The 21,137-nt window shown below is 42.4% G+C and overlaps 1 protein-coding gene across 3 annotated transcripts in view; it reads left to right on the top strand.

Moving 5' to 3' along the window:
- The first annotated feature begins 958 nt into the window (after window positions 1-958).
- arid4a (AT-rich interactive domain 4A) overlaps window positions 959-21,137 on the top strand; it is a 38,897-nt gene continuing 18,718 nt past the window's right edge. Inside the window, exons 1-12 of one of the 3 annotated variants that reach the window (XM_082515718.1) lie at window positions 959-1,117; window positions 2,023-2,121; window positions 3,190-3,300; window positions 6,878-6,943; window positions 12,592-12,682; window positions 13,300-13,379; window positions 13,472-13,569; window positions 13,665-13,797; window positions 16,973-17,052; window positions 17,841-17,911; window positions 19,380-19,558; window positions 19,656-19,728. In XM_082515718.1, coding sequence (XP_082371844.1) covers window positions 2,116-2,121; window positions 3,190-3,300; window positions 6,878-6,943; window positions 12,592-12,682; window positions 13,300-13,379; window positions 13,472-13,569; window positions 13,665-13,797; window positions 16,973-17,052; window positions 17,841-17,911; window positions 19,380-19,558; window positions 19,656-19,728 — 988 coding nt within the window. In that variant the 5' untranslated portion in view covers window positions 959-1,117; window positions 2,023-2,115. Of the gene's footprint in view, window positions 1,118-1,586; window positions 1,819-2,022; window positions 2,122-3,189; window positions 3,301-6,877; window positions 6,944-12,591; window positions 12,683-13,299; window positions 13,380-13,471; window positions 13,570-13,664; window positions 13,798-16,972; window positions 17,053-17,840; window positions 17,912-19,379; window positions 19,559-19,655; window positions 19,729-21,137 lie in introns of those variants that run through there. The other 2 variants (XM_082515717.1, XM_082515719.1) reach the window with 2 other exon arrangements.

Below are 21,137 nucleotides of genomic sequence, written 5' to 3'. Positions count from 1 at the left end.
TGTCGCACGTATCTAAAACCGCTCTGTTTATACCAGACCTCCATCACAAAGTGAGGTCATTTTGAACAAAAAGATTTCACTTTCTAAACTAATGAAAAATTAATGCAAAATACGATTAGCAGGTCAAATGAGATGTTTTAATGTGTTTGGGATGTTTTTAACAATAAATAATATCAAACTGTTTCGTATTTATGCGTGTTTGTTGTTTGGTGGCCTATGATTTGGTGTAGTTGGACCTATGACAGCGTCACTTTCTCTGTGACCACCACGACATGATCGTGCTGTCTTCCTGTGGCGTCGGTACGCCAAACAAACGCCTACCGTTTTGTCTTTGCAGCTCATCTATCCGGTAAAGCTGTAGAGCGTGGTTCATACAGCGAACCAAATCACATTTAATAAAGTGTGCACTGTATGTTCTCAAGTCATGAGTTACCAGCGAATTAGGAAGGGGCAGGAGACGGCCTCTTTGATTTCCGCGTACATGTGAAAACACTGCATATAACAACAGGGCACGTAAGTACGTCATAAAGCGCCTTTTCCCGGTTGTTTCGATTCGCTGTCACCGGCAATACAAAGCGGTCACAAACCAGCGCCCGCTGCTTGTGGTTATGTAAAAATCCGTATAAACTTTATATCTGACACAATCGTGCGTGTTATTTTTCTGGTCAGCCCAGTCGACAAACAAGTAGTATGAACTATGAATTGAATATGGTGCTCAGAAATCCAGCACGGGAAGGCTTCCTGTTATATCGCTACAGACGAGGAAGACCGCTCCGCCAATAGAGACGCGCTACAGCCAGGAGCAAAGCGTGGACGGCCAATTGTGATCGCCGTGCGTATTTTTTTCTATTGAACTCGCTTCTGATTACACCACTGGCCAGCAGGTGCCGTCATTTCCCTAGTGGCGCCGCGTTTGTATCAGCCCATAGCGATACCGCGTGAAGACTGTCCTATTGAAAATGAGAAATCGATCCACCAATCAAATTTCTGTGTTGCGACCACTGCTGTCACCGCAGCCAATCGTGTTCTCAGGAAACGGAGCTTGAGGCTCAACAGCTTGTTGTTCGTATATTGCTTTGCAGCCCGAGCGAGAGGGGAAGCTGCTGTGTCCGTGAATGTAAGTATAAAACCTTCATATTTTGCCTAGAACAAAGCTAAAACTTTGAACAGTTTAAACTGTCGGTAGGCCGAGGGCAGCTGGACGTCAGCGGAGAGACCGGGAGATGTCCGTTTGCTCGCTATTCGTCGGAGCTGTCTGAATTGAATGGCAGTCGGGTTGTTTTTGCACTGAAGAAATGTGAAGCTCCGGCGCCTTTGTGGAGCAACCGTTTATTAAATAAATAAATCTACAGCAGTTCTCGTTACGTCTAGTGTCACTGATTCACACTGTTTAGTAAAACTTACTTTGACCTCGTAACCAAGTGGGACCTAGAGTTGACTCTAGCTATGCTGCTCATTTGCTAGCGGACCGTTTAAATCTCCGTAACTAGCTAGTTGAGTCGCTAGTTAGCCAACTAGCTAGACGTAGCTACGAAGCGAAGAGCAGCTTGTCCCGTTCGCCCGCTGTTTGGACTTCGTTCGCCTTGGCATTCGGTTGTGTGGTAGCAGCTGGTCGCTAGCAAGCGGATTTGGTGTGGATGTGATACAGTTAGCCCAGCTAGCTGACATGGCAAGCTGTGATGGCGACGTGACTCACAGGGGCTGGGAGCGGAGCGGGAAGAGGCGCCCCTCTCCGGCCCCGCTCACGCACCGTGCCCATCACCGAGCTACCACCGACGCTTCTTCAAACCGGGGACCCGGTGTTCACTGGAAGTAAAGGTTACTAGCTACATTTTTGCGAGCTGTTTGGGCCACATATTTGAACTGATACGAGTAGGCAGATTTGAGGGGAGGGAGGGAGTGGGTTGACCGAGCTAGAAAAGAATGCCTGAGCTAACACAAGTGAGTGGCTAGTCGGTTAGCTTAGCATGATTTTCAAACTGGACTGGTCTGTTTGACTCTTTATGCCCTGTTTGTCCTCAGTGCCACCGCAAGCTTTAACCTCATCTGTCGGCTCATTATCTTTCAGCGATCCCAAATCTTTCGAGCTGGACTCCCTCAAATAGCCGAGAAGAAATGAAGGTGAGTGTTTGACCTGCGACACAAACTGAAGATGGTGTTCTCGGTCTAAGCACCATGTCTGAACCCTACTCAGAGACCCAGATGGAACCAGACACAGATGACTTAAACTGTGCTTTTCCAGTTCCGACTCATGTGTCGGTTTATCGTTTTTACATGCACATCTGTGCTGTTATAGTGATGAGCCAAATGTTTATAGTCCTAAGCAGGTTTCAGACAATTGCTGTACAATGTAAACACATTTCCACTGATTTGTTAGAGACAGTGTTGTAATTAAAGTTAGGACTGTGTGTCAGATGTAAATAAAAACAGAAGACAGTGATTTGCAAATAATTTAAAGACCCTTTTTTAATATTCCAAAGACCACTCATCCCTTTGAGTTTTTTTTGGTGGGGGATTTGTTTGGGTTTTTTTTAACCTAAACATATGATTGATTTAAATCAGATGCAACAACATTATTATTCCTGTAAAACTGCATGATAAAGGGTCAGGAGCTATGACAAGTAGCACTATATAATTAGCTGTTTGGTGACCGGCTGCATGTTTAGACAGACTGAAACACCTAATTAGTACATGTCTTATTCTGGTTTTTAGATTGATTAGCTTGATTAGCTGTTATTGCCATTAATAAAAAGCTAATTACTTTCACTCACATTATGTATCTGGTAGGAAAGTTATCTGATGTTTGGGGTTCTTGGAAGAAACATTTCTGAACCAAACTGATTACATCAAGAGTTAGATGAAAAGTGTCAACACAACTGAGACAAAATGAACATGTAGGCAGCAGCTGATGTTTAGAAAAAGGTAAGCTGGTAAGGGTCGAGATGAGAAACCACTTCACACAAATAGTCAGTAAACAGGATGATCATGTAAACAGGTACGTCAGTAATCAGTTTTTAAAGGATCCATTTCCCTAAAACTGGAATTAGACCAAGGACTCGTGGATGTGCTCTCCAGGCTTTTGACAAATGACAGACTGACAAAGTGAAACCATCACACAAACTTCACAAATGCAACTCAAAACAGTCTTGAGAGCTGCTGCTTATGTGTATGTTTGTATTGGCATTTCAGGTAGCAGACGAGCCTGCCTACCTGACAGTGGGGACTGATGTCAGTGCCAAGTACAGAGGAGCCTTCTGTGAGGCCAAGATCAAGACTGTTAAGCGCATGGTGAAAGTCAAGGTAAGATTAGCAGAAGTTTCATCCTCATGAGCATCAGGATTTCCAGAGGACCACAGTCTGGTCTGTCAGTGTTTCCCGCTTAATATCATTGGGTCACTGTGATTTCTGACCCTGAGTACATGTCAGACACAAATGGGATGGACTGATTTTTCAAAGGAATAGTTTTTAATTAATTAAGCTTTCAATTCTGCTTAACAGTGGCCTACTTACCACAGTTCCTTCAAAACCTGGATATGAATCTAGTCCTGTGTTGTGAATGTGTTCCACTACTTACTTCATGGTAAACAACGTGTCCCATACCTCTGTGAAGATATTAGATCGCAGCCTTTCAGTATTGGGGATGCCCCGATTTGGCCAACGACCAAAACAACTTTTTAATGTTTTGTTTCTGTTGTAAGGCCTTTTCCCTGTCATTGTGTCGTTTAAGTAATTAATCAGAGCTTAAGAAGTGTACGACAGCTTCCAGTATTAAACATCATCTGGTTGACAGCAGTCACCAGGCTGACTGTTGCCACCAGCTGTGTGAGTCTCAGTATACCTGGACACCTGCTGATGTAAAGTTTGTTTAGATGTAACACATTAAAGCCATAAACTGAATGTAGACGGTGGATATAACCAGCAGTTTATAAAAGTGGAGCAAATGCAGAATTTATTTATATCCGCTTTAGTTGTGGTGACATCACAGTGGCTGTGCCCACGTCTTTTATACAGCACAGTTACTGCTGACTAAAGTAACTTTGCTTTTCCCCTATAGCAAATACTGCAACAGTGTGCTGGTATGTCTCTCGCACACTGTGCCACAACAAACCCACAAGTCTTGTAGGTAGGGATGGGGATTGATAAGAAGAAATTCAGATTCTGTTATTGCTTTGATTGCTTATAGACGAGGTGGCAAAAGTACAGACATTCTGTACTCGAGTAGAAGTACAGATACTAGTGTTAAAAAATATTCTAGTAAAAGTGGAAGTACTGATTAAAAGTACAGGCTCTGAAAGGTAAGAAAGTAAAGAGTAGGTCTCTGGAGGACGTTTTGTGCAAAGCTAACTGAGCTATGTGCCTTAATGCAGTGATAAAATATTAGAAGATGAATACAAACTGTTAGTCTCATTTTTTAATCTGGTTTTACTCTGCTTCAATCAGAAGAAAAAGAAGAAAAATAGATATATTTTTTTTTATTTTTGTGTCCTACATTGCAGAGGGTGACTTTGCTCCTGTGTAAGAAAATGAGCACAGTCAGTTGTTAAAGTGGGATTCAGCAGGTGGGGGAACCCTAAACTCGCCTGTAGTGGCTCAGTGTGGGAATCGCAGTCATTTCTATTGAGATCTCCTGTAGATGTTCTGCAGGCTGTGATCAGCTGATCTGGGGTTTACTGCTCTTTGTGGATGTACACACCTATATCTGTGAAGTACAGCAGCTGCACCTTTAGCGATAGCGAGATGCTGAAGTGCTCACTGACATCTGCAGTTGCTCAGGTTCTGCCAACCAAAAAGAAAAACACCGGCCAACTTGATTTCCTGACTGTGTTACACATCATCAGGTTTCATGTGACATCCCCTGGAGATTAGTATGGGAACGGGACCGCCTTTCATGCGTTACTGTTTAGGCTCAAATCAGCTTGATGGCATGCAGTGACGTGAATAATAACTCTCTGCAAATTCATTAAACCTAAAGTAACGAGCCTGTTCTACAAATATCTGTAGAAAGTACAGATACTTGTTTAAAAATGCAGGAAGTGAAAGTAAGAAGTTGTCTGAAAAATAAACCTTTCATTTGTGCAAAGTAACTGCCTGCTGTGAGGTCAAATGTTTGACTGTTGGAGGCGTTTCCCCTCGTTTTTGTGATCGGTGTAGGGGTGATTACTGACAAAACAGTTCTCGATTCCCGTCCCTGTTTGTGAATGTCACACACAACTCACTCACATGTGCTTATTTGTTAAACCTAAAAGGTAACATGGCAACTGCTAGTTTTTATTTTGGAGCCAGGATGATCATTGACAGCAGCTCCTGGAGTTTATTCTAACATTACACCAGGATTTCTAGCAGTGTATTACTTGAACATCAGCCTGTTGGGGCTGCACACCAGGGCTTTTATTTACTTTACAACGAGGCTGCAGCCATTCATTTAGGAAGTTGTCTTATTAACTCGCTGCTTAACTATTTCATTCAAATGTGGCAGATGTTTTACTCGTTAGGCTTATATCGACCCACTTTTTTGCATGCAGGCCAAGTCTTTCATCTGGAGGTTAAACATCCCATAATGCGTCTGTGACTGTCACCTAAGAGATCTGAGTTTGCAGAAGACAGCCAGCTGTGGGTGTCCTATCATCAGAGGACATGTCCAGCTTAAACAGTTAACACATTGATGTAATAATAGAAATCATTAAGTGATGCTCTATATTAGGGAAATGGCAAGAATGTTATGTTGCCCAAAAAACCTTTGTCAGTTATTAACATGAACTAAGTACTAACTGCTGATCGTAGCAAAGTTAGAAGCAGAGTTCTCTACAAGAACTTGTTCCACGTACACCTATAAGAACCCGTTCTCCGTTCCCGTCCTTGAGCTGAGAAAGTCGCTGTTGCTGCCGACTGTCTCACCCTGGACAGCACCTGTTCAAAGCCGTGACCTCTGGCATCAGGTGCATCCAGGCCGTCAGAACACTGAGGGCTAACGTAGGTGAATGGACCTGGTGAGCTTCATTCACCAGGCCCTACCTGCAAAATCCCTGTGTGACATCCAGTATGATGTCCTTACAATGCTCCTGTATGTGACATTACATCACAGTGCAAAACACTAGCATATCGTGGCTCAGTATTCAGTATCACTCACAGTCCATGGCTACCAACAAATGTAATATCCTTTTATCCTTTTAGCAGAACTGTATTTTTATATTTGTTACTTTACTATTTTCTGTATTTTCTTACATTTGCGATATTATTATATTTGCTAGTTTATTGTGTAGAGTGAAAACATGTAACAATGCATTCATTGTGGTCTGCTGAAATGCAAGGACGGCAACAATAAAGGAGTCTTTACTTTTACTCACTGCACACCAAAAACCATGTCGCAGCCGCTGGCTAGTTGTGCACCTCTTGACTTTTGTAGCCTGGTGCATGCACCGCCACCACCACAGCCCGGTTGAGGACACGAGTGTGTGACCGTGTCAGTTTTATTGCCCTTTAATGACGTTCCAGTACAGAAGCTAAAAGATGTATAGATGTGAAGTTGCACCAGTTTGAAAACTTGACTCTGTGGAAAAAAACTTTGCTAAAAAACACTCAGCAAAGTTTTCAGTTCTCTTCCTATGTCAATGCTGACTTGACGATATTGCCTGAGTGGTGACGCCTATAGACAGTTTGTTTGTTTTTGGTGTATTTGTTAAATCTTCCTGTTATTCAAACATCTGTGCACGTGCTCCAGTTTCAGATTTCTTGTTAGGGACATAAAGAACAGGGTGCTTCAGCTCATCTTATCCTGGTTTATTTATTTTTAACATTTAGGGGGAAAGTCTTGTGACATCATTGTTTCTTCATCTCTGTTCAGAAATCATCAGTATTCTTTGTCTTTCTGTGTCTTCAGGTGACTCTAAAAGGTGAAAGTACTTCCCAGGTAGTGCAAGACGACCAGGTCAAAGGATCTCTGAGGGTAAGATGATCATGATCTTTATTGCTACTGGTAATTTTGACTTTTCAGATTTGCTTAAGTCCTCTTTAACTTAATGTTCACAATTAAACCACACAGTAGGGCTGCTCAATTAATCGAATTTTAATCACGATTACGATCTGGACTTTCAACGATCATTAAAAATGACTGAGCCGATTATTAGCCCCTCCCTCATTTATCCGCGACACCTTAAAGGCCGGTCCGTGAAAATATTGTCGGGCATAAACCGTCCGTGGCGCAAAAAAGGTTGGAGACCGCTGATTAAGAGGACCCGAGGGAAGCTCGGAAAGCTAAGCAGGAGTTATTTGGAGAGGAGAGTGACTGCTGTTGGTTGAAAAGAGGTAAAAAAAAAAAACAACTTCAGTGGTGTTGCACACTATGTTATATTATTTTTTAAAGTCATTGTTAACCCTTTAAAGCCGGTCAGAGCAGCACGCTCCGTGTTGTGTAACTATTTTTAAATCCCTGTAGAACCTGAACCGTGTAAGCTAGCGCAATAATTTGTTTTGCATATGAAACCGGAGGAGTTGTACTTACATCTGATGCCATCAGCTTGTCCTCGGTCACGGTTTCCTTCCACATAAAGCTTTGCAAAAATTGCATAAAAAGCGCTTGCAGGAACAAAAACATAATATTCCAGAAACACGCTTTGCCGATCCATCAGCTGTTCCTATCACTTCCCACAGTGAAATGATGCACCTGCTGTTTTCTTTGCAAATTTGCATCATAGGATTGTTTTTTGTTTTTCCTGCAGTATATAAAAACTGTATCTCCAAAATAAAACTATGAAGACACTCAAAATAAATTTCCTGTTGTTGTAAACTATTTTTTGCAACTTTATTGTATTTAAAGTTTTGAGGGATAAACCTCTTAAATTTCTCCAAGTAGAAATATATGTAAACAAAACAAAAGCGATTTTCAATTTTTTTGTAGTTTATTGCACTTTTTTGCAATTTATGTAATTACTATGGACTTAATGCATACATATTATTAAAATATGGGCTATAACAGTTGTATTGATGTATAGCAACTTGAAATGCTCCCACAAATGGCACTACAGCATGTAAAAAAAAAAAAAAAAGCTCTGGTGGACTTGGTTCTATAGTAGGTCTTAAAGGGTTAAATAAATATCGTCAAATAATCGTGATCTCAATTTCAGTGAAAATAATCGTGATTATCATTTTTGCCATAATCGAGCAGCCCTACCACACAGATTAAATGTAAAGCTACCTGATTACTGTCGTGCAGACGGCCATGGGCTAAAATGTGTGGTGGCAGCAGTATGATCTAATTCAATATTAGCCTAATACTGACCCAGAAAGCTGGATCAGATGTATCAGATATCAACAGTGAGCCAGGGGGAAAAAAAGATTCCTCGATATCAGGACATAATGAAAAACAATCAGACCAGGGGTCTCAAACTCGCGGCCCGGGGGCCACTTGCGGCCTGTATATTGATGTGGAGAAATCGAATGCACTTTGGCTCTTGAAGTGACTTTTTCCTAAAACTGCATTTTAAGAAATATTTGTGGGTGTTTTCTTGTTGGTTTGTTTTTGTACTACTTGAGCACTAAGGTGATGCTCCGGTGAGATGACCCACATGCCATTTAAGTTTGAATCCCCTGATCTAGACCTGATGGGTCTTAAAATTATGCTAATGAAACCTCAGATGACTAACAACATGATATTTTATACTGTGTCAATATTTAACAAAGACTAAGTCAGAATACAGAATACACTAGTGTGTGTGTGGAAAATCTCAGCCCATGATTGAATGGTGGTGCAGTGGTTAGCACTGTTGCCTCAGCATAAAAGCTCATGGGTCATAACAATAAAGTCGACCAAATCTTTTTAATGTCAGGTTAAATGAGTGGTAACTGAGAGCCGCAGTTGCTGTGAGGAAGCAGGGATTGGCACAGTTTGGCCTGTAAGGCAGGGTTCAAAGGTCAATGCCATACTCTGTGCCCTGTAGCTGTAAATAAACATTGCTTAGTGGATCAGATAGCAGTGCAACCTTCTGGTAGTTTGGCTAACGCGAACACAGTCAGAGGATGGCGGGAGCGAGAAGGACTGCAGTACTGTTTTTGCCCACTAGGTTGGTGTGTCCCAATAGCTCTCATGAAAACTGTGGATTACAGTGTACGGGAGGATTCAAGGACACCTTAATCAAAAAATGCTTTATTAAAAAAAGTTTTAAGCCTAATCTCAAAAGTAAAAAGGCTGTCAAATCCAAAGTGGTTCCACCAAAGCGGGCCCCGAAGGCTCTGCCTACCGTTCCACTTTTAAATACTCTAGGAACCACAAACAAGCCTGCAGTCTGAAAGCAAAGTGCCAGTCTGAGATCTGGCTATCATAGATATAGATGGTCCATGGATAGTTGAAGCTGGGTGTCATGCATAGCAATGAAGTGCATCCTGTGCCTTTAAATGATACAGTCTACATGAAGCATCTATAATGTAAACAGAAAGGGTCCTAGCACGGAACCGTGTAGAGCTACATTGGTAACCTGGTAAAGTAATGGTTTAATTTAGGGCTGCAACGATTCATCGAGTAATTCTATTATAAAAAGTCCTCGACGCAACTTCTTTGCTTTGATGCTTGGTTTAACACACGGCCCTGTAGCGCACAGATATATTAAACGATGGAAGTGGTTTCACTCACATTTGCAACTAAAAACAGATCTGCTATAGAAATGCATTTAGGAGCAGCGAGTAAAAGGTTTCACAACAGCTTTTCAACAAGAAGACTGACAGCACACAGCAGCAGGGATGGTTACGCTCGTAAGTTTAACATGGAGCCGGAGTTGTTTTCACACACTGTAAAGAGCAAAGGTGCAGTTACTGAGGTGCTGAGTGAAAGGAAACATGTCTCTAGTGTCCAAAAGAGCAGCACTGTTCCTGTGATCACTATTAAAATCTGGGCAAAAGTGGCAGTCCTTCATCAAAGCACCTAATCAACAAACCTGCTCCATCCACCAGCCTTTTATTACACAGCGAAAGAATCAGTAGTAAGCCTCCAGAAATAGTATTAAATTATGCAGATGAACTGTTAACTTATTCTGATACTTATTCACTTGAACGCTTAACCCTCTGGGCGTCAGGGTATAACTGCTGTTTTTGGCTACTTTGGATTTTACTTCTTTATTTGACTGTTAAAACTGTTTACCTCGCCTTGTTTGGTATCACTCTTCAGCCTCACGTGTCTGAATTTAGTTGTTTCATTCTGACATTATTAACACACTTGATCTAAAACCAGAAAAAAAACCTAAGAGTGAAAAGTTGTAATTTTCTTTCACTGTAAAAACCACAGACATGGTTAACCAATCACTTTCATAACTTTTACATTTTCTATTTGCATTTAGTTTTAAAAAACTGTGCACATTTTTTTTAAAAATAACCATTTAATACAATTTACAGAACAATCAGGTGTTCTGCATCAAATAGGAGACCACACAAATGATTTGTGCTGCTCCAAAAAATGTCTGTCCACTATAAGACAGAGGAGCACATCACAGCCTGATACCTGCAGGCGTGAAGGTGTGTCGCTCCTGTTTTCCACCTGGAGGCTGTGTTTACACTGCAGTCTGCCTTTGGCAGAGTCCTCATTGTTTCTGACACACAAAACAACCACACTACACACTAACTATACAGTTCAAGCACCATAAACATCACAAATCTCTCGCATCAAAACTCTTTCTCTCGCTTGCTTGCGCTCTCTTGCCACCGTCACTCCCAAAACTTCCCCCTTTTGCTAAAATTTCAGTCTGACTGAAGTCATCACTCGGATGAGTGACGAGACGTATATCCCAGTGAAAACGTCAAAGTTGAAACAGAATCAACTTTTTGGGTTAAATGAATAATATGACTACTAGGAGTGGCAGTAGTTCGGGTAGTAGAGCAGGTCGCCTACCAATCGATAGGCTGGTGGTTCGACCCGTCTGCTGCAGTCTGCATGCCGTATATCCTTGGGCGAGATACCCATACTTCGGAGTATGAATGTTTGCAAATGTTGCGTAGAAGGCGCACAGAAAAAAGTGGTGTGAATGAGGCAGGTTGTGTACTCTTTTCAGAATAGAAAAGCATGAGTCCATTTACCAACTGGTAAATGTCCAAGGAGCACAGTGCAGCTCTAAGGAGAATTGTGATTAACACCAGTTGGAAAGATGTCTTGGAGCCATTTCTCAACAACTGCAGATTCCAAGATGATCCGCTCAAACAGCTGCACATACGTACACGTTTTTCACCACTTTCACAAGGTCCCGAAGAAAACCCACGACGATAGGAAATTGGTAGGATTTTTAAGAACAAGCAAATCTCAAGCCTGCCATGAACTATAATCTGCTGGAACAGCAGAGAGACTTTTTCATCACCACTGACTGAGAACCAGTCTGCCACGACATGTGCAGCTGCAGCCGTCTCAGATACACATCAGAGCTTCTGGAATGGCCTCTCCATGCCCCAACATCAGCCCTATTTCTGAACTACACAATAAACCCAGTTGGTTTCCTCACAGAGTCCATTACAGGAAATATCCAACTGAAACGAACTCTTTCTGCCAGCGGTCAAGTATTAGCCAGACTATCCCAGAGGTTTCATGGCTACCAAAAGCATCTGGTGGAGATCCAGCTCACTGAAATAAAACTCGAGCACCCAGTTCTTGTTTTTTTCTAAAATAACAAATATTTCAGACTCAGTTTGTTCACATGAATAGGGAGTCTTTTTCATGTGTTAAGGACACAAAGATGTAGATAATCTCTAAATTCCTGCTTCCACATTCAGACAAACCTGACTTGTCCCAAAAATCTTAATAAGGTGATGTGCACGATACTGTTCCACAGTCTTTTGTCCTGGCTCTCCTATCACCTCCAACATGGCTGCACTTCACCTGAACCTAGTTCTGACAAAAGGTTCTTCCTGTTAAGAGGTTTTCCTTCCCACTGTTGCCAATCGCTGACTCAAAGGGAGTCGTTTGATTGTTGGAGTTTTCTCTGTATTATTGTGCAGTCTCCACCTTATAGAATAAAGTGTCTTGAGGCAACTGCTGTTGTGATTTGGATCTATTTAAATTGAAATAAAGATGTATATGGTACCGTCATTCCAACCTGGAAACCAGTTTAAGAAATCATGAAAAGCCCCAAATTACTATGATATTCATGCCTGTGACAGGTTTTTATAGTTCTGATCACAAATCAGAGTTCTTGTGCATTTTCTTGGTTTATAAGAAGCAGTAGACCTGAAGTGTTAGTTCAGTCGTGTTCAAGCATCCTGACAGTATACTGGTCCAGAAGGTGGAGGATGCTGATTTCATTAAACTGACTGTGGCTCTGGAATGCTTTATGAATAATACGTTTGTTTGTTTTTAAAGAAAATCATCTTGTCTTCAGTTGCCATTGATTAAATTTTTGGGGGAATCTAGCTGAGTGCCTCTTTTCCTGTGGAGAAATGTATAGCCTGCCCTGTCGCAGTTTGTCTGAAACAACCATCGTAATAAATGAAAATATCCCGCCATGTGTAGAAAGTGTCCTTGTGAGCCCTGATGACTTGAAATAAACACAGTCAAACTGCTGATAAAGGAGCTGTTGTTGTTGTTGTTGTAGTCTAAGGGCTGAATTTGGTTTTTCTGTGCTTCAGGTGGGCTCCACAGTGGAGGTGAAGACCAGTGAAGGTATATGCAGTGAAGCTGTCATCAGTAAGCTGACCGATGCCAGCCTCTACACTGTGGGTGAGTCTGGTGCTTCCTCATGTTTCTCACACATCAACATTTAACAAAGGGTTCATAGGTTGCCACAACATGAATCTGTTACGTTATCAAAGCAGTGCAGACACACAGTGATCTAAGGTCTGGATTATATTTCAGAACTAGTTCTAATCTTATCCACAGGGATTATAATCTTTATAAGCAGCTATGTTACTTCAAAGTGCTGCTGCCATGGTGACTTAAGTTTTCTAGTGTTACAGGGTTTTTATAAACAGAGTGAGTTCACTGCCAGTCTGAGCACTGGAGAACATCTGTCTTTATTCATCATATAATAATTCTTAGTATCTGCAGTATTACAGCAACAAAGCTACAGAGTAAGCTCTGTCAGCAGCTTTACCAGTTGTACTGTTGAGCTGAACACTCAGGTATCTGTAGTCTCCCAGCTGCTTGTGAATCGAATGCAAACTGTAGACATTTGACTTTACATGTCAAACATGCCTGTTGCCTGTCCTCTGTCAGACTGGGTGGATGTTAACGAGCGCTGGATTCCAAGTTGAAATGAGGCTGGATCAGCTTAGTGTGAACATTGAAAGTGGTGGTGTCGAGTAGGTTTACAAACTGTGTGTGTGCGTTTCTTTCAGTGTTTGACGACGGCGATGAGAAGACTCTCCGTCGAACGTCTCTCTGTCTGAAGGGAGAGAGGCATTTTGCAGAGAGTGAGGTGAGTCCTCCCAGGATGGGATCACTTTGCCAAGGTCTTGATAACCCTAAAAACACCTGAATGTATTTGATGCTCTCAACACTGTCTCGCAGACTCTGGATCAGCTGCCGTTGACGAACCCAGAACATTTTGGCACTCCAGTCATCGGCAAGAAGTCAAACCGCGGTGGACGGCGTTCTTCTCAGGCTGTGTGAGTGTTGATGTGCCTTCTCCCTCTGGACATGTTAAATGGTTTTTATGAAACCAGCTGCAGAGCAAGTTCTGATTTTTGCGTTTGTGTCTCAGGGCCGATGAAGACAATGAGTCTTCATCTAGTGAAGATGACGATGAGGACAGGAGGCGGCTAAATGACGAGCTGCTGGGACAAGTCTGCAGCATTGAAAACGAAGAAGAGTCGAGCACCTGGTTCTTGGCTCTGGTAAACTGACACAGTTACTGTATAAAGTGGGGGTGGTGCTATAACTACCTCATGTATGTGATGACTAACCACTGCAGGTGAAACATCCACGTTACCTTGTTGAAGTGGGGAAAAGGACTGTTTAGTTGCTGTCAGAAGGTCAGCTGAGATGTGATTAAGTGTTTAAAGACAGGATTATCGAACAGCACAAGAATAGAGTAGATTACATGATGGACTGTGAAGATTTAGACTGTCCACACAGTAAGTTACACTGAAGGTTTTATTACTTTGTCCGTTATTTAAAATGTTCATTGTTCTCGTTTAATCTTATTTCTTCCTCTTTGGCCACAAAGTGAGCTTTTTTGCCCTCTCAGCACATCTTCATTTTTATTGGAAATGTCATGCTTTTTTTCCAACCCTGACAAAATATTAGGAATATTGTTAAATGTATTACAGTCGTATATAAAGCCACAAATCAGTGTGCTCTTAATAATAAACAGAACAAAGAATCAAGAAACAAGAAAAAAGCAAATCACAATCGGCTAAATAATTTCTTAAGTTTATTATGTCTAAAGTGTAATAAACTGCAACACATTAGCATCACCACATGTGAAATATAGATTGTTGTTAAATCTTTTGCATGTCTTTCACATAAAACAAATATCAGTTCTTGGAAAATACTGGCAAACCTGTTTTAAAGTGGATGTGAAACACTTACTGTGTGAAGGCTAACTTAAACCACGGAGCTCTGCGCTTAAAACTGACAGATGTAACACTTTCTCTGTGGCTGGATTTAAGAAAGAAGTGCTTAAAGTTTTAAAACATGTTTAGCACAATCTTCTGTCAGTACGAAACGTGACATCACTGGATTGGTTGGTTGCCGTCTATACAGGGTGGGCCATTTATATGGATACACCGTAATAAAGTCCTGTTTGTGGCACATTAGTATATGTGAGGGGGCAAACTCCTCAAGATGGGCGGTGACCATGGTGGCCATTTAGGAGTCGGCCATCTTGGATACAACTTTTGTTTTTCCAACAGGAAGAGGGTCATGTGACACATCAAACTTATTGGTAACGTCACAAGAAAAACAATGGTGTGCTTGGTTTCAACGTAACTTTATTCTTTCATGAGTTATTTACAAGTTTCTGACCACTTATAAAATGTGTTCAATGTGCTGCCCATTGTGTTGGACTGTCAATGCAACCCTCTTCTCCCACTCTTCACACACTGATAGCAACACCGCAGGATTTATGCCAGCACAGGCATCCAGTATCCGTAGTTTCAGGTGCTGCACATCTCATATCTTCACACCATAGACAATTGCCTTCAGATGACCCCAAAGATAAAAGTCTAAGGGGGTCAGATCGGGAGACCTTGGGGCCCATTCAACTGGCCCACGATGACCAATCCACTTTCCAGGAAACTGTTCATCTAAGAATGCTCGGACCTGCACCCATAATGTGGTGGTGCACCATCTTGCTGGAAAAACTCAGGGAACGTGCCAGCTTCAGTGCACAAAGAAGGAAACACATCATAATGTAGCAGTTTCAAATATGCAGTGGCCTTGAGGTTTCCATTGATGAAGAATGGACCCACTATCGTTGTCCCCATATACCACACCAAACCATCACTTTTGTTGTTCCAACAGTCTTGGAGGGATCCATCCAATGTGGGTTAGTGTCAGACCAATAGTGGTGGTTTTGTTTGTTAACTTCACCGTTCACATAAAAGTTTGCCTCATCACTGAACAAAATCTTCTGCGTGAACTGAGGGTCCTGTTCCAAGTTTTGTTTTGCCCATTCTGCAAATTCTGGGTCATCCTCGTTGAGATGCTGCAGTAGCTGGAGTTTGTAAGGGTGCCATTTGTGAGTAGCTAATATCCGCCGAAGGGATGTTCGACTAATGCCACTCTCCAGTGACATGCGGCGAGTGCTACGCTGTGGGCTCTTGCTGAATGAAGCTAGGACAGCCACTGATGTTTCTTCATTAGTGACACTTTTCTTGCGTCCAAATCCAACACTGAACCAGTTTCACGAAACTTAGCAAGCAGTTTCGATCCGCTCCTCACGTGTTAACCTCTTCGACATGTCAATGGCTGTGAGCAAAGAGAAACTTGTAAATAACTCATGAAAGAATAAAGTTACGTTGAAACCAAGCACACCATTGTTTTTCTTGTGACATTACCTATAAGTTTGATGTGTCACATGACCCTCTTCCTATTGAAAAAACAAAAGTTGTATCCAAGATGGCCGACTTCTAAATGGCCACCATGGTCACCACCCATCTTGAGGAGTTTGTCCCTCACATATACTAATGTGCCACAAACAGGACTTTAATATCACCAACCATTCCCATGTTATTACGCTGTATCCATATAAATGGCCCACCCTGTAGATTTACACTAGTTTATGTTAGCCGACTAGTAACAGAGACTCAGGGGAATATAAGGAGACCGAAATGAAGTCGGTTTAAGGGGATCGCTTTTATGCTGCAGCAATGAGTTTAATGTTAAAATCAAGGATCTAGTGTCACTTACACAGTCAGTGGTCCTTTGTTGTTTGGTTATTACCTTTTATGCATTTAGTGTTTCATTTGCACTTTAACCTCCTAGGACCTGCGTCCGCATATGTGGACATCACATTTTGGGTTATTTAGACCAAAATACTAAATTTTGCTCTACAAGGGCCTGATGTCCACTTGCGAGGTCATTATACTGCTACTGTTTAAAACAAATATCCTCATATGTGGCTCTTATTTTTCTATAAACAAAAATCAGGTGGAAAAAAAAAATCTGGTAATTCTTTGTTTTTACATTCATCAGGCCCCAATGTGACCAAATATCAAAGAGAAATTAAAAATGCTGCTGTGGAAGAGTTCGGGTCTGAGGAGGTGAAGGGAGGAACAAATCGGATTGCATGAAAGGATGTGTGTGTCTGTCAGAGGCTGTCACTTTTGTGTGCGTGTGTGAGAGTCATGTTGCTGCCATGTAGATTTTCAAATCTCTCAGCAGTTTTCTACTGGCTGTAATCACACACACAGAATATAGGACAATCAGTTTGATGAGCAACAATAAACTCTTGTTACAGACGACCCAGAATCCCTCGCTGCTTCCTGTGTGGACTTGGACCGACACAAATGAACTTTCTGTAGAATCTGTATGCAAAGCCATCAATCAGGTGTGTCTGTCCTGCAGGTGGTGTCTCCCAGCTGTAATGATGAGCTGGTGGTGAAGAAGGATCAGTGTCTGGTCAGGTCATTCTGCAACGGCAAGTTGTGAGTCCACTTTGATATTTATTGAGTCATGGTCACAAGTCAAGGTTCACATGAAGTCTGTGAGGTCATGTAATTCTTCCCGAACACAAATCTGGTTCTGCATCCCATATAAGCTGTGTCTGGTTACTCCATTTCCACGACTTCTTCCTTCTATCCATCCATCCATCCTCTTCCACTTATCCGATTTTTAGGGTCGTGTGGGGCTGGAGCCTATCCCAGCTGTCATAGTGCAAGAGGCAGGGTAGGTTGCCAGTCTCTTGCAGGGCCAACAACCAGACAACTAAACCATTTGCACTCACACTCACATCTATGGGCGACTTATACTCACCAGTTACCCTAACCCCACTAACTGCATGTGTCTGGACTGTCAGAGAAAGTTGGAGTATGTGGAGAGAACCCACGCAGACACAGGAAGAACATGCAAACAGCACACAGATGGCCTCGTGAAGAAAGCGTGCCAACCAGAGCACCTCAGTGGTGCCCTGCCTTCTCAGTCCGAATGAGCAGGGAAAGTCAAGGAAGGGGAAATGTTGTTATTCAGATTGCCTACTCGGTCCGAATAACAAAATTTCATTCACATTTCTGCTGATGTAACATCAGTAGGCATGTCTAGACCTATTTTATATACTTAGCAACCAATATGAATCTGCCCTGAGCTCCATTCACATATAATTTTATACACACAAATACATCTTTAAAAATGTGTTTGAAATCATGAACTCAAACTCTTTCACCATGAACTTTGTCTCAACTCGTCTCTTCTTGTCCCTTCTTTTTGATTCTTTAAGTTACACTGTGGCCAGGAGACACGTCCACCTCGTTAGTGCCATCAGCATCTCTGAGTTCTCCCACAGAAGAGGTGAGTAGTTACAGCTTGAAGCTACCAGATTCATCTGCATCCTTATCTCAGTCTGCTTTTCACCCCTCAGCTGTAAAAGGCCAGTGGGGTACTGTTGTCCAAACGAGGTGACATAGGAGCTTCAAATAGATAACAGACAAGAGTTGTGTCCAAATTCATGGGCTGCATCCTCCCGAGGACCCGGCCTTCGCAGTCTACGTGGGCCGGGTCCCCAGGAGGTCGGGTAGGCCGGAAGTAAACGGCTGTGAAATGGGACGGTCTCACCTTCCACTGTCTCGGTGGAGTTTAATAAACTCGGCCGTCTGCTCCTTGCTATCTAAAATATAACAGGACACTGGTGTAAACTCTCGACCGTCTCACACTTCTGTTTAATCAGTTTTCTGCTTGATGTTTATTCAGCTGTGTGAAAACCACCCGGGGGATTAATAAAGTTTTATTTTATCTAATCTAATAACTTTAATCTCAGCCAAACTGATTTACTCACGTACAAATAAAACACTGAAAAAAGCCCAACAATAACATTTGTAGGTTGTCTAAACATATATATTACGTTTAACCTGAGTAGGGAAACTCCGCGGTGATCTGAAAATGATGTGCCGGGAGTTGTGCCGTTCTCGGCGGCTCCAGTAACCCTCGAGCTCCCGGCTAGCTATCGAGCTGGTGGGTAGCAGACGTCTCCGAAAACATCGGAGCACTTTTGCAAATATGCGATATCTTGATAAACCGAGCAGATATTTGATGTTTACACAGCTACTTTCTCACCTGAAAATATGTTAAAAGTTTATTTTGTGACCCAGAAAGATTAGTAAGAGTAATTTTAAAACTTAGTAGCTACCGCCATTGCCGGAAACTGGAGTTTGGCTGGGCCGCGCTATGCATTCTGGGATATGGTGGGCCACGAAGGACAGACCCGACCCATCCTTCAAATTCGGGGAAAAGGAGGACGCATTTGTCGGCTGCATTCGGAGGAGTCTACGAATTTGGACAGCCTTCGGCGCGTCGCGTGACGTAATCGGTCTACAAATGCGGCCTCAGGAGGATGCAGCCCATGAATTTGGACACAGCTAAGGTTGAGCCTTGGTGACCTTGACCTCAAGGTCAGAGGTCAAGTTTCTGACAAGTTTGTGAATTCTCTTCTTGAGAAAGAGACAACAGTATTTTTTAAATTGATACCATAGGTGTTTGGACTGGGAGGCTGACAGGTGGCAATGACAGCTGCAAGCATTTTTAATTTTGTAATTAATAATAATTAATATTATTCATTCTGACAGTTTGTAATATATTTCCACCTCCTCTCTTCTTTCTGTCTCCCTTTTTCCCACCCGTCTACCTCTTTAACCACATTTCTTCCACATTAATTTCCTTTTGTCATCTTCTTGTTGTTTTTTTTTGCTGTTTGTACTCTTCCTCTTGTCCTTTCCTCATCCTCTTCTTTGTCTTCCCCTGTTCCCCTGTTCCCTCTCTGCAGGTGTAGAAGGAGCCCAGATGTTCCTGAGCAGCAAGGAGATTCCAGATTTGTGGAAAATGGATATGAGCCAGATCCTGGACTCGTCCTCCAGTGAAGATGAGGATAATGAAGAGGAGAAGGAAAGTGAAGAGGAGCATGATGATGAAGAGGAGAAGAAAAGGAAACGTATAAAAGAAGAGGTGAGTTTGATGCTGTCACACAGATGAGGGTAGTTTCATTCAAAACCTTAATGTGCTGTTATTGAGTCTGCATGTCTGTCTACATCTGTCCATCCAGCCAGAGGAGGAGCCAGATCCAGAAGAGAGAGACCACTTCCTGCAGCAGCTCTACAAGTTCATGGAGGACAGAGGTGAGACAGTGAAAGAAGCAATATTGAAAGTACTGTTTTATTATTGGCTGGCCTATTCATGTACCCATTTATTTTGTTGAGCTGCTTAACACTGACCTATGAATCTGTCAAGCATAAAAACATGGACCAAACTCAAGAGATGAACTGTCTGAACGGGAGACAACTTCGCAATCTGCTAATTGGAAAGTTGGTGGTTCAATCCCTGACTGCTCAGTCTGCATGCCTGCATATCCTTGGACGAGATGCTGAACCTCGATACGTCCTGATACATTCACTGGAGTGTGACATGTACACAGACAGCACTTGTATGAACATAAAGTGCTTTGAGTGCTCAGCACTATGTAAGAGCCAGTCCATATACTTGCCTTCAGTGGTTGCTTCTTCCAAACTTCCAGCATGTCTGTTAGAGCCAGTTCCTACACGACTGCCCAAAGAAATCCAACCATTAATGTTAAATATGAGCAGTGTCTTCCTGCTATTGGGCCATATCCCACAGGCCTTTAAGGTGGCAGTAATTAAACCATTACTTAAAAAGCTGTCACTTAAAGCAGAAATGTCTTAAAAGTTGGAAACATCCTGTCTCAAGATGATGCTTTAAAAACTAGTTGGTGCATTTATTCTGTCTAGGCCTGATTATTGTCACGTCATCCTGAAACCTCCCTGAAATGCCTTTGGTTGACCCAGCAGTGAGGGCACTGACCTACTGACTCCTGTTCACTGACTAAAACGCACTGTTTCACCATTTTGGCTTCATTTTTGTTAAATAACGTTGTTTATCTGAAAACAAACCTTGTGCTTTCTTTTGCACTTACTCAGGTGTGATCTTAAGGTTCCTTTTAAAAAAACAAACTAATAATTCAAATAATTTTTTGGGTTTTTTTGGCTCAATTGTTAAACATTTTGTCAGTTTTGGTTTAAGACTCTTTAGTCTTGTAAATACTAACAAGTCACCCCATCCCTGGACACTTCTCTACGCCGACGATGTCTTCCTGGCCGATGAATCGCGAATAGAACTGCAATACCAAACGCAGCAGTGGAAGACTCGCCTAACTGACTTCGGCCTGAGGCTCAACACCAACAAGACCGAATACTTAGAGGCTGGCCCCCAGACCGACGGCACGATCAGCGTCGATGGAGAAGATCTGGCGAAAGTACCTCATTTCAAATACCTCAGATCGATGATCAGCAATGACGGCGATATCCTACTAGATGTACGAGCCAGGATCAACGCAGCGTGGATGAAATGGCGCCAAGTCACCGGCGTCCTGTGTGACCGAAGAATGCCCAATCGCCTCAAGTCAAAGATCTACAAGAGTGTAGTGCGCCCCGTCGCCCTCTATGGATCCGAGTGCTGGCCAGCCACCGCAAAGCACGAACAAGCCCTTCACACGATGGAAATGCAGATGCTG

Source organism: Aulonocara stuartgranti, assembly GCF_965226115.1.
Source record: "Aulonocara stuartgranti genome assembly, chromosome: 19".
Classification (NCBI taxonomy): Eukaryota; Metazoa; Chordata; class Actinopteri; order Cichliformes; family Cichlidae; genus Aulonocara; species Aulonocara stuartgranti.
This window is presented reverse-complemented; position numbering and strand designations above follow the sequence as displayed.